At 32.7% G+C, this 13,458-nt stretch overlaps 1 protein-coding gene across 5 annotated transcripts in view; it reads right to left on the bottom strand.

Moving 5' to 3' along the window:
- The window catches only part of LOC110030621 (large proline-rich protein BAG6), an 88,650-nt gene that overhangs the window by 23,697 nt on the left and 51,495 nt on the right, over nt 1-13,458 (bottom strand). For 4 of the 5 annotated variants that reach the window (XM_020733418.1, XM_020733420.1, XM_020733421.1 and 1 more), the window contains 4 exons: nt 11,210-11,374; nt 11,030-11,101; nt 10,816-10,951; nt 10,234-10,734 (listed from right to left, as the gene is read on the bottom strand). In XM_020733418.1, coding sequence (XP_020589077.1) covers nt 10,234-10,734; nt 10,816-10,951; nt 11,030-11,101; nt 11,210-11,374 — 874 coding nt within the window. The remainder of the gene's footprint in view (nt 1-10,233; nt 10,735-10,815; nt 10,952-11,029; nt 11,102-11,209; nt 11,375-13,458) is intronic. The other variant, XM_020733419.1, reaches the window with a different exon arrangement.

Genomic DNA, 13,458 nt, shown 5'->3' with positions numbered 1-13,458 from the left:
ACATCCATAATCCTGAATTCAACAATATCCTTACGAAAATTCTTTGGAGTTGAATTAGTAGATGCTTACTTGTACCCTTTATTGACCTTGACATCAAGGAAATTTCTAACACGGGGAACAATGAATTCCCAGATTCAAATAATTTTACCACTAAATTCTTCAAAGGCACTTTAAGACATTGTTGGTGGCCAATTTGTCAAGATCGTGCAATCCTTCTTTAAAAAAAAAAAAAAAAAGAAACTGCATGGTCAATCATTCTTTCATTGCTCTAATTCCTATGTCAAGATCGTGCATGGTCAATCATTCTTTCATTGCTCTAATTCCTAAGAAACACAATGCCAATCAACATTCTGGTAATAGACATATTTTTCGTTGTACTGCTTACTATAACATTTCTAAGCTTCATGACAACAAAAGATGCTTAACAAATTTGACAAATTCAGCCTAGGACATTTAATTAAAGGTAGAGAAAAAGATCATATCATCAATATAGATTCCAAAATTTTGAAAAATTTTTATAATTGGGCAGTTGTAATTTTTTAATGTGTTCATGTAGATCTCTAAAAACCTTTATTTGTGTAAATAATAATTCCCTTATTCAAAGTTTGTCCAAGATTGGTTTTCTCCTATGTTTATGAATTACGTTGTTGTGGCATCCTTTTTAAAATAGATAACTTATTAGTTATTTTAATTCTTCAACTTGTGTAAGACAAGATTTCTCTCAATATCTCTACATCTTCAATATTTCTAAAGATAAGCTCCCTTGCATTATTAAAGACTATTCTAAAAGAGAGGTTTTCGTACTCACTATCCTAGATGGAATGTGCATCAATCATCTTATCTTTGCGGTGACCTTTTCTTCGGAATTTTTGATTCGAGCTAGATTAATGGTTTCCATTGTGCTTTGTAGAAATTCCAGAACTCCATGGATCTACAACTTCATCTTGACCAATCCAATGTTTTCCTTTAAATCTGTCAATCCACCTAATACACCTAAAGAGATTTCTGGCCTTGTGCATTGGTGTTTGCCCTTTAAATGTTTGGGCAATACTATTCTAGCAACAAATTGATGAATAAAGGCAATCAACCTCTTTTTGAAAAAATTAATGGTTGGATACCTACTTGAAAGCAAAAGTTTGTATCATTTGTTCGAACGATATAACTCATAAAAGCCTTTGTATGCAACTACCTTTCACAACAGTTTAGTTTCACTTGTTTCATAAAGCTAATGTTCAAAAATTAAATAAAAATATTACTAGCTTATACAAAAACTACATATTGTACCTTAGAGCTCTTTAAATAGACCTGGGGAGAAAAGTGGGATTTGTCCTGTTCCCGCTCTGATTTATATCTGATTTGTAAAATGATATGTGGAGCTTATGAACTACTATAAAAATCTTCTCAACAGTTGGTGAAATACTCTTTATGGATTTGTTTAGATTAATTCCCATGATCACACATCTCATTACTAGAAGTTGTTAAAGCTAATTATTATTTCTATGAACATAACCTTAAGATTTTACAGTTGAAAGCCAATAAAACTCTTTATTCTTTGTGGGTTAATGGTTCCTCTATCTAAGAATTGTTAGGTGATTCCGCTTTTATTTTCTCCAATTTCCTTGTCAGTTCTTTGTTAAATGTATTTATGACTAATGGTGTCACACAGGTTCAGGCCAATGAAACAAAAGATCCATTGGTAATTACCAATCCAAAAATTTATTTGGATCATATACTCCATCATAATTAGATGCTTAGCCTTTTAACTCTCCTAAAAAGTTCATTCAAACCCTCCGCACTTTCCTTATACGCAGGACCTCTTATTGGGTTAATTTTCCTTTAAATTTTAGTAAGAGTCCTCATCATCTATATCTAATCTACAGCATGAGCATGTGTAGGGGTTGCGTTATGGATCCTACTGATACATTTTTTTCAGTGATTTATAGAAATTTGGATATGATATTTTAATTCTTGCAATTAGGCTTACATTCTTCTAGTGTATCTACCATCCCGATCAAGTTTTAAATTTAATATATAGAAGCTGACCTAGGTGGCACCAGTTAATGTTCTCTTTTAAAAAGAAATATAACATGGTATAGAAAACAGAGAAAAGATCCAATTTCCTTGTCAATTCTTTGTTAAATGTATTTATAACTAATGGTGTCACACACGTTCAGACCAATGAAACAAAAGATCCATTGGTAATTACCAATCCAAATGTTTACTTGGATCGTATAGTCCATCAAAATTAGATGCTTAGCCTTTTAACTCTCCTAAAAAGCTCATTTAAACCCTCCGCACTTTCCTTATACGCAGGACCTCTTATTGGGTTAATTTTCCTTTAAATTTTAGTAAGAGTCCTCATCATCTATATCTAATCTACAGCATGAGCATGTGTAGGGGTTGCGTTATGGATCCTACTGATACATTTTTTTAAGTGATTTATAGAAATTTGGATATGATATTTTAATTCTTGCATTTAGGCTTACATTCTTCTAGTGCATCTACCATCCCGATCAAGTTTTAAGTTTAATATATAGAAGCTGACCTAGGTGGCACCAGGAAATGTTCTCTTTTGAAAAGAAATATAACATGGTATAGAAAACAGAGAAAGATCTCAAGATGAAAGAAAAATAATAAAAATGTGCAGTCAAAGTGAACAGTAAGCGTAATAGAACTTCCCAGTAAAAAAGTGGGTAGAGGGGATGGGGGGGATAAATGGAAGAAGAAAAAAAGGGTTTTTTTTTTTTTGAAAAAGTAATCAATAAAAACTAAGCTTAAAGTACATAACTAGTAACTGATTTTGCGAAAGAAGTGATATTGTTATGAGTAGAATATTCACCCAATTTGTTGTTTTAACTCATAAATAAAAGTTAATGGTACACTCAAACAAAAAAAAAAAAAAATAATATTTTTTAAAGAATAATTAACAAAAATTAATCAAAATATGTTTTAAGAAACAACCCTTCATCATAATCATTGCCAAAGAGCTATAATGTACATAACTAGTAAAATGAAAGAAGAAAAACTAGTAATTTAATCATAATATGCTTCTAAGGGTAAAATGAAAGAAGAAAAAGAGGGTTTTTTTTTTTTTTTTAAATAGTAAATAACAAAAACTAAGCATAAAGTACATAACTAGAAACTGATTTTACGAAAGAAGGGATATTTTTATGAGTGGAAAACTCCCCCACATTGATGTTTTAACTCAAAAATAAAAGTTAATGGTACACTCAAACAAATAAGAAAAAAAATAATATTTTTTAAAGAATAATTAACAAAAATTAATCAAAATATGTTTTAAGAAACAACCCTTCATCATTGCCAAAGAACTATAAAGTACATAACTAGTAACTGATGTTGAAAAAATATGGGATATTTTTATGAGTGGAACACTCCCCCACATTGATGTTTTAACTCAAATAAAAGTTAATGGTACGCTCAGACAAAGGGAAACAGGGCTTGGTTAACTAGTTGAAACCAATAAGCTAGTTATGTACTTTATGCTTGGTTAACCAAGATTATAAAAGCTAGTTAACCAAGATTCTTGGTTAACTAGTTGAAAGATTATGCAAATAACACAAGTACATTGTCCTGGCTATTAACATGGTTCATTACTATCATAAGAAATCAAACCAGCTCAATAGTTCATCAAAATTTCAAAATAATGAAGACAAATCAACAAAAAATAAGGGCTCATTTTCGGACAAAAAAATGTCTGATTCCCCTTAAGCTCCTTAAAAGGCATGGGAAGATGTATAGGAGATTAGGTAGAGAGGTTGTGAAGAAATACAATAAGCATAAAGGATATAACTTTTGCATCAAGGAAAGGCAATGGTTGGCCGCCAAGTTGTTCATAGCCATTAAAAATATTCTTTAAGAACTAACAACTCTTGGATGACCCTATTAGGAGAGTAGATGTTTTAAATTCGACTAATGTGAAGAAAGATAGAGGTATACCTAAAAAGACTTGGGAATGTTGTACAAAATTATCTTAATTTATTAGAATTAAATGAAAATATGACACTCAATACAACACAATGGAGAAAAAGAATTATGTAGCTAAGCCCACTTTAGTGGGACAAAGGTTTGTTGTTGTTGTTGTTGTAGTCTTCGTCGTCGTCGTTGTAGTCGTTGTCGCCGTCCTCCTCCTCCTCCTCCTCCTAACAGCTCTTGGCAAAGCGTCGCCGTCCTCCTCCTCCTCCTCCTAACAGCTCTTGGCAAAGTCTAGGTTAAGCTTATCTAGCTTTGATTTCTTTCCTTCTTCAACCCCTTAATCCCATTAAAATCTCACCATCAACCTCCCACGCCAATTATTCATGAAATACACAAACCACCTAAAATCTATCCAAACAAAACAAACTGATTTCATTCTTCCTATACCAAAATTTCCACATAACCCACACAAAAAAACTTCAGAATTTTTTTTCCTAAATGCCCTATGCTATCCAAGTGTACTCATGCTCATAACTCCAAACCTTAATTCCACTTAAGCTCCCTACAAAATCAAGTAAAAAGAAGCAACCAGAATGTAGCCCTTCTTGTTGTGGGTATTAGCTAACCTTAGATCTATCAGCACCCAAAGGAAATGAGCCCTCATATCATTCCTAATATATTCCATGCATCTTCTTTTAGCAAAGAAAATCAATCATCACCAAAAAGCACCTCAACGGCTATCATATTCATTGCGTCATTTTGTAAAACATCATCAAGCAACCTCTAACCTTCTTTTGAATAAGATCATCAATTTTGTGGTCAAACTAACCACTTTCTGATAGGCTTGAGTTTGTAGCTAGACGTTTGGAAGCTATTGGTTTCAAATCAAGATACGGTCATACTTCTGAAGATTAATTGAAAGATACAAGTGCGATTTAAACTAAAAAACTCCAATGCAATATTGTCTACCTAATCCAGATTTAGATCTGTAAAGCCCCAAACGTATCATAAGTTCAACGCACAAATCTTGGAAATGCCATGAAAACATCCTTAACTCTGCTGTTTAGCAAGGAGCTCATCAATCAATAACAACATATCCATGCACCATACAAGATTTCATGGTGTCATAAATTACAAACAGATCAAAATAGGCTTTGAATGGCCAGCAAATGGATAATCAATTTCACTCCAAATATAAGTCAAATTCAAAGCAGAAATGGTGTCATAGTAGTTGCAAGATCGACATATTCAACCAACTTAATACTTAAAGCTTCATCAACTCAAGTTATAAGTACAACTCCAACATTAGTGGTGTATCTAGCATGTAGAACACACCAAGTGACCATGGAGCAATTACCTAATTTAAAATCAGGCCAAACTAAATTAGAGTCAAACTAGTTTTCAAGCTTATCAATCAAATTCTCACTTGTTTTTTTATTTCAATAATTTTATTAAATTTTTTCCCTTTTGAATTAGAATATTTTTAAATTAAAAGTGTTTCTTGGATTTGATAGGATTAAATTGCATTCATAAGTTTGGTCTTATCTTTGTAACCAATTTTCTGTAGATCAAAATACATGATGAATAATGGAATTATTATTCTTGAATGAATAAAATTTGACCAATTAAGTGCTTTCTAAGTCTAAGATTTGAATAATAATCACTCCAAACCAAATGTGGCTGTTCTTTTTTTTTTTCTTTTTCCCTCAAATAAAATTTTGTATCAGAGTATGGATCTAGAAAGCACTCAATTGGTCACAAATAACTTCATTCAATAATAATAATAATAATTTCAATGTTCATCATAGATTCCTATTTATAGAAAAAAGGTAAGGAAAAAAAGATCAAATGCTTACATGCAAAATCCAATCATATTCAATCTTTCAATATAGTATGATCCAAGAAAGTAAACACCTAAAAAAAATAATTTAATTAAAAAAGAATTTCGACTATAACCATAATTTTGGCGTACTTTGACTTCAGGTAGTTAGTCTACAGGGCTGATGAGCTTTTCTAAACAATTAAGCTTTAAGGCAGACACGACATAAGAGAAAAAAGAATAATGCTAAAATCAAGAGAAACATAGATGCAACGAATTGATGATAACTAGAACGACAAAGTATCTCAAAGGTTTCAATTAATGAGCGAAAACTTAAAGCAACATAATAAAGTTTGTAGCCAAATATAATTCTAAAAAAGGTAAATTAAAGCTACTATTTATAACAAAGGAAAAAGAAAAGTGTCGACATGGTCCCAGATCATTTGCAATGGGCGATTTCAGTCCGATACATTGAAAAAATGTCAAAATGGTCCACCAACCCTTTTAGTAGCTATTGCTACAGTCCCACAATTAAAATTAATAGAATTTTGTTTAGGGTTTTAAAAATAGGGGTATTCTTGGAACTTATATTTTTGAATAATTCAAATTCATTAGTAACCCTATTATAATTCGATTGTAATGAAATTCATGAACTTTTATTTTTTGATGATGAGATATTAAAATTTTCATATTATATATTTTTAGTTATTTCAAAAAAAAAACTAAAATGTAATTTTTATAAGTATATGATAATAAGCAACATGTATAATATATTTGAGTTTTTTTTAAAGAATATATTTTAGTCATTTAAATTTATAACACTGTCATTGCCGGGCACAAACCCGAATGTGAAAAGTGGAGGGTTGCCTTAGGTAGTCGACAACCTCCGTAAAACTTGTCGAAAAATCATGACATGAATCATTTTGATCATTGTGTAAGTGTTAGGGTGTCCCCTGGAAGCGACGCTGTGTATAGCCTGAAAATAGTGAAAAGTGTGCAAGCGCCGCTACATTGTCGCCTAGGTGTAGTGTCAAATAAGCAAGGATTCCCACATTACGGACAGATGCTGGTAAATAAGTTAGTCAATGAAACTAATGAAATTAATATTATAACAGGATCTTGGAATATAGGTACTCTCAATGGTAAATTAATGCAATTAGTTGATATTATGATTCGTAGAAAAATTAATATCTTATGTATTCAAGAAACTAAATGGGTTGAAGAAAAAACTAAGGAGATTAATAACTTAGGTTTTAAACTGGTATTCTGGTAGTAGACGCACTAGAAATGGTGGTGTAATTATAGATAAGAGTTTAAATGATAATGTTGTAAAAATTAATATAGTTGAAGATATAATTATAGCCCTTCAGATTATCATTGATACTAAGAGTTTTAATATTATAACTGCTTAAGCTCCTCAAGTAGGTTCAGATATAGGGTTTAAAGATAAATTCTAGAACGACTTAGAAAACTTAATCCAAATGATACATTTTAAAGAAAGAATTTTTAATTGAGGAGATTTAAATGAACATGTCGATAGAGTGATAGAAGATTTCAAAAATATTTATGGTGGCTACGGTTTTTTAGTGACTCTTGAAAAAGGTAAAGCTATTTTAGAATTTATTTTAGCGCATGATTTTGTTATTATTAATATTTTATTTAAGAAAAGAGATAAGCATCTTACTACTTATAAGAACATATCTAATAAAACACAAATTGATTATTTTCTTATGAGAAGAAGAGATCGTCGAGAATGTAAAGGATTTAAGTATCCAACATAATTTAATAGTTCTAAATTTTAAGATAAAAAATTGTAAAATAAAGACTAATATAATTCATTATCGTAAAATCAGATTGGGGAACCTAAAAGACAAATAAAATTATTTTTATGAGTAAAATTCAAGATTTTAAAATTTTGAGTGTTAATGAATTAGCAAATGATATGTGGGATAAAGTAACAAACACTATTAAATAAGTAGCAAAAGATGTACTTCAAGAATCAAAAGAAAATGTTTCTATAAATAAAAATAGTTAGTGGTGGAATAATAATGAATAAAATAAAAATAGTTAGTGGTGGAATAATAATGTGCAAGAAAAGATAAAATATAAGAAGTTAAGTTATAAAAATTGGTTTAACTGTAAGAGTTTAGAGAACTGAGAAAATATCAAACGGACTACAGGGAGTTTAAAAGAATAATCCGTGACACTAAAAATTCCGCTTTTAAAGATCTTTACAATAAATTAGATACTAAGGAGAGTGAAAAATATATGTATAAACTAGCCAAACAAAGAGAAAATAAAAGTAAAAATTTTACTCAAGTAAAGTGTATTAAAGATTAATCAAAAAGTGATTTGCTTAGCAAAAGATATTCAACATATGTGGGTGAGTTATTTTCATAAACATTTTAATGAAGTTTTGGAAAATACGATCGACCTTAGTCATCTTAATATCGTTAATAATAATAAAATATTTCATTAATAAAAAAGAAGTTGATGAGGATTTAAAGAAAACCACGGGTGGAAAGTCTGTAGGACCTGATGATATTCCAATTTAAGTGTGGAAATATTTAGGAGATTGGAAGTTTCTTGGCTTACAATACTCTTTAATATTATTTTGAAAACTTTAAAGATGCATGAGGAGTGGAGGAAGAGTATTTTGGTCCCCACTTTTAAAAATAAAGAGGATGCACAAGAGTGTGCAAATTATAGAGGAAATAAGTTGATGTGTCATACTTTAAAATTATGGGAGAGGGTAATTAAACAAAGGCTAAGACATATTACAAAGATTTCTCATAATCGATTTGGATTTGTGTTGGGCAGGTCTACTTTGGAAGCTATACATTTATTGAGAGGCTTAATGGAAAAGTTTAGAGAGAATAAGGAGGATCTCCTATCTAGGGCACCAAACCAACCCCTCATGGAAGGGTGGGGGACCAGTCTTCCTCAGACTTCTCAACCAGCTTATGCCTCACATGCCTGAAATCATACAATGTATATCATTCTGAATTCATCCCAGCCAAAAAGCATGTTATTATGACTCCATTATATTTTTCTATTTCTGTTGGATTACATCAGTGATCCACTTTAAGCCCATATCCTTTTGCTTTGGTTATGGATGGTCTTTCTGGGCACCTCCCGAAGGGGTGTATATTTTTTACTGATGATATCCTTCTTGTGGATAAGACGAGAGAAAAAGCCAAGAAAAAACTTGAATTATAATGGTATAAATTGGAGTCTAAAGGCCTTCATTATAGTAGAACTAAAATTGAATACATGGAATGTAATTTTAGTAGTAGTAGCTCTATAACAGAAGTGTAACTTTGGGTGATCAAATTAATAAAAGGTGTGAACGATTTAGATATCTTGGGTCTGTTGTTCGAAGCGATGGTGATATAGATGAGGAAGTTAATAGTTGAATTCAAGTTGGTTGTTTGAAGTGGAGGAATGCTTCAGGCCTTTTGTGTGATAGAAAAGTACCGTTTAGACTGAAAGGAAAATTTTATATTTGTAAGATGGTGGTTAGACCTGCAATGCTCTAGAGCGCTGAATGTTGGCCTTTAAATAAGGAGCATGATACTAAGTTAAGTGTTGCCAAGATGAGAATGATTAGGTGGATGAGTGGTTTTACACTTAAAGATAAAATGCCAAATGAATATATCCGTGATAGGCTTGGTGTAGCCTGTGATGGACAAAATTAGAGAAAGTCGTCTTAGATGTTTTGGTCACATTCAGCGCCGACCATCTGATGATCTGATTAAAAGAGTAGACGTTTTAGATTCGGCTTATGTTAAGAAAGGCAGAGGTAGACCTAGGAAGACTTGGGCTTATTGTATAACAAAATGTTCTTAATTTATTAGAACTAAATGAAAATATGACACTAAATAGGACGCAATGGAGAAAAAGAATTCATGTAGCTGACCCCACGTAGTGGGATTAAGGCTTTGTTGTCGTTGTTGTTGTTGTCATTTAAATTTATAAAATTAAATAATCATACTTATGCATAGCATACAACAATCAAGAAATAATGAAATCTATATGTAGATTAAATTTTAAAATATCAAGAAACAAATAAGGAGTTCGTGAATTCATTACAATGGAAATAAAAAAAGGTTAGTATTAAATCATATTTATTGAAAAATTAAAAGGAAAACATAAATTCCAAGAATAGCCTTATTTATAACACCATAAATATGATTTTTGAGTTTTGGCACTCTTTCAAAGTCTGTGAAGTCTGTGATTGAAATGACATGTAAATAGTCGGGGGACATTTTGTCACTTTTCTCGCATTGCAAATATCCGGTACGACAATTTCATCAAGCACTGTATCTTCAAAATCTTGAGGAGAAAGGCACAAATTTTTGAAGTATTTTGTAATAGCTGTCCTATTATGAATTATCAAACCTGACATGTAAGAACAAGTTGCTGTCACAAAATGTTCGCTAAAGCATATTTCAAGTTGAAACTATGATTGCCACACTGACCTTGACGCTCAATTTGTGCAGCTGGTGGCATACTTGACCCAGAGGCCATTGGCACGGTGTAGGATGGAGCCTGAGTCTCCTGTACAAAACCCCCAACATAAGATTCTAAAATTTGCCTCACGGAATCAGGAAAAGACTCTTGATTGGCTTCAACACCGCCCTGATTAAAAGGAAATGCTTGAGCACTCAATGCATCATTTACACTACCACTATTTTGTTGTTGGATCCTGGTGATTAAAGGATGCAGCAATGGAACTAAATTGGCAGATAAATTGGATTGTGAATTGCTGATTCCAGCAGGCATTGCTACTACTGTTCTTACAGGAACAACTCTTAATCCAATTTCTCTTGTCAAAGTTGCACTGTTTGGGCGAGCTTGAACTGGCTGATGAACAGAAACATCATCTGCTAAAGTGCTTGTTGAATCTGAATTTCCTTGTTGTGGCTGTGCATCCCCCGGTCCACTTTGGCTGGCAGAAGGAACAGGAACTGCACGGCTGACTAATAAGAAAGAATTTCTTCAAGATACCAGGATCATAATGACACAAGAGAGCATTAGCATAGTATTATGATTTATAGTACCTGCATGGATTCGAATATCAATATTTCGAGGAAAAAGTGCAGAACCAACTCTTTCACCTTCTGGTCCATGACCTGAATTTGTTGATCCCATGTCCATCCCACCAAAACTTGGTGCCGCCGGATAAAAAGGAACAGGCTGCAAAAAACAATATGGGTTCAAAATAAATAATAATAACGGGAATATCACCCTTTTAACTGGATAAAGGTATACAACCTGCACCATTACAGGGTTTGGCCCTGATGCTGATATAAAAACAGCAGGTCCAGCATTAACAACAGCTTCAGCCTAGATTTTTTTTAAAAGAAGACTGCAAACATTAATCTTAAAGAGCATGAAGGATAACAACAAAAAAATAAAGGTTTAAGGCGCATATATAACAGCCATGAAACCTACGGGAACTTGTCCCATTCGCAGTGTCATGGTAGTGCGACCGAGCTCAAGAAGCAAAGAGCCAAGGTTCTGCAGAAAAAATCCAGTCCTGAATGCACTAGATTGGACATTTGACCGCCTTTCTTGATCTGTTATATTTGTATCATTCTCCAGTTCCCTAGCTAGTTCCTGAGAAGAAGGATAGGCTAAAGGGTGTAAAACATTCTAAAAATTTTCAATCAGCGATCCAAATAAAGCACTTGGCATTAAGAGAACTAGTCCAAAAGAAAACCTAATATTTTGATACCTAAAACTTGAAAATTCGAATCATATTGCAAGTGAAGGAATAAAGTTATAAGCATTTGGATCGAGTTGATGTATTTTGCTCAAAAATCAAGTAAAAGTTTTTCAGATCGAATGTCCACCACCACATAGCCAAAGACAAAAGAAGATTGTGGCTTTTAGTCCATTACGGCCGATTGTAATAACTGAAATGCATTTTGGTAATTTTCATATATGTTTGAACATAAAAAAGTGTTTTAAAAGGGAAACATGACACGGGGTGTTTATTGCGATTTCCTGCTTCAAATAGAAAAAGACAAATGGCATTTAAATTAGGTGAAATGTTGTGAGTGCCATGCAGAAAGAAAATTATAATCCAGTTATCAAAATCCCCATCCAACCACATGTACAGATCAGTAAAAAAATTGAGGTAAAAATGTGCTAACTTACACCATGCCACTTCGACTACCCATCCAGAAATGGCAGCTTGTCTATGAAACATGAAATAATGAAACTCCCACCGCCAATTAATTTATCAATAAGAGAAAGAATAATTAGCTAGCAGGGAAATACTCAATAAGAAAATTGCATTAATCAAATTGCTAGATGGTGCATATTATTCAAGCAGGAAAATACTCAATAAGAAAAATGCATTAATTAAATTGCTAGATGGTGCAAAAAAAAAAACAAGAGAAAAGGAAAGCCAGCAAAGAAAAAACAGAGGCTAAATAGTAAGATGCACAACCGAAAAACACATCAATGAAAAGTGCAAGGAAAGTATATAGAAGATAAAGTAATTTCGAAAGAGCAATACAAAAGTTCACTAAAGCTCCAATGCATACTGGAAAGCAGCAGGGAAATGGAGCACAGAAACGTGGTGGTTGAAAAGAGAAAACAAAATGATTTGACTGAGATAAAACACAAACTTTCATATGGAAGCTGAATAGAATCGCAGCAGAATGCAAGAAAATTAGTCTCCTAGGCTACTTTCGATGCTAGAAGTACGAGCCGAAATTTCTTGAACAAAACGATAATAAGACTAGGCGTAGTCAATAAGTTACAAGGCATTATTCAATTGATATCACAAGTGGTTGACAAAATGACTGTTACTAAAAGGTAGTCCACTAGTAAATGGCCCAGATATGAACATGAGACAGAAGTTGATCGGCACTTGAAGAACTTTCAGACATTCAATTCAAATGTATTCAAGGGTGTCGGTGACCTTACGATTGCTCGTGATTAGCTATTAATACAACAACAACAACAACAAAGCCTTAATCCCACTACGTGGGGTCGGCTACATGAATCTTTTTTCTCCACTGCGTCCTATTTAGTGTCATATTTTCATTTAGTTCTAGTAAATTAAGATCATTTTTAATACAATAAGCCCAAGTTTTCCTAGGTCTACCTCTGCCTTTCTTAACACAAGTCGAATCTAAAACATCTACTCTCCTAATCGGATCATCAGATGGTCGACGTTTAATGTGACCAAACCATCTAAGACGACTTTCTCGAATTTTGTCTGTCACAGGAGCTACACCAACCCTATCACGAATATATTCATTTCGCATTTTGTCTCTAAGCGTAAAGTCACTCATCCACCTAATCATTCTCATCTCGGCAACACTTAAATTATTATTATGCTTCTCTTTTAAAGGCCAACATTCAGCGCCATAGAGCATTGCAGGTCTCGCCACAGTCTTATAAAATTTTCCTTTCAGTCTTAACAGTACTTTTCTATCACACAAAAGGCCCGAAGCATTCCTCCACTTCAACCAACCAACTTGAATTCTACTATTAACAACCCCATCTAATTCACCATCGCTTTGGACAACGGACCCAAGATATCTAAATCATTCACACCTTTTAATAATTTGATCACCCAAAGTCACACTTCTGTCACTAAAGCTATTACTACTAAAATTACATTCCATGTATTCAGTTTTAGTTCTACTTAAACGAAGGCCTTTAGACTCCAATGTAGACCTCCA

The sequence above is a fragment of the Phalaenopsis equestris genome, unplaced genomic scaffold, assembly GCF_001263595.1.
Source record: "Phalaenopsis equestris unplaced genomic scaffold, ASM126359v1 Scaffold000742, whole genome shotgun sequence".
Lineage (NCBI taxonomy): Eukaryota > Viridiplantae > Streptophyta > Magnoliopsida > Asparagales > Orchidaceae > Phalaenopsis > Phalaenopsis equestris.
This window is presented reverse-complemented; position numbering and strand designations above follow the sequence as displayed.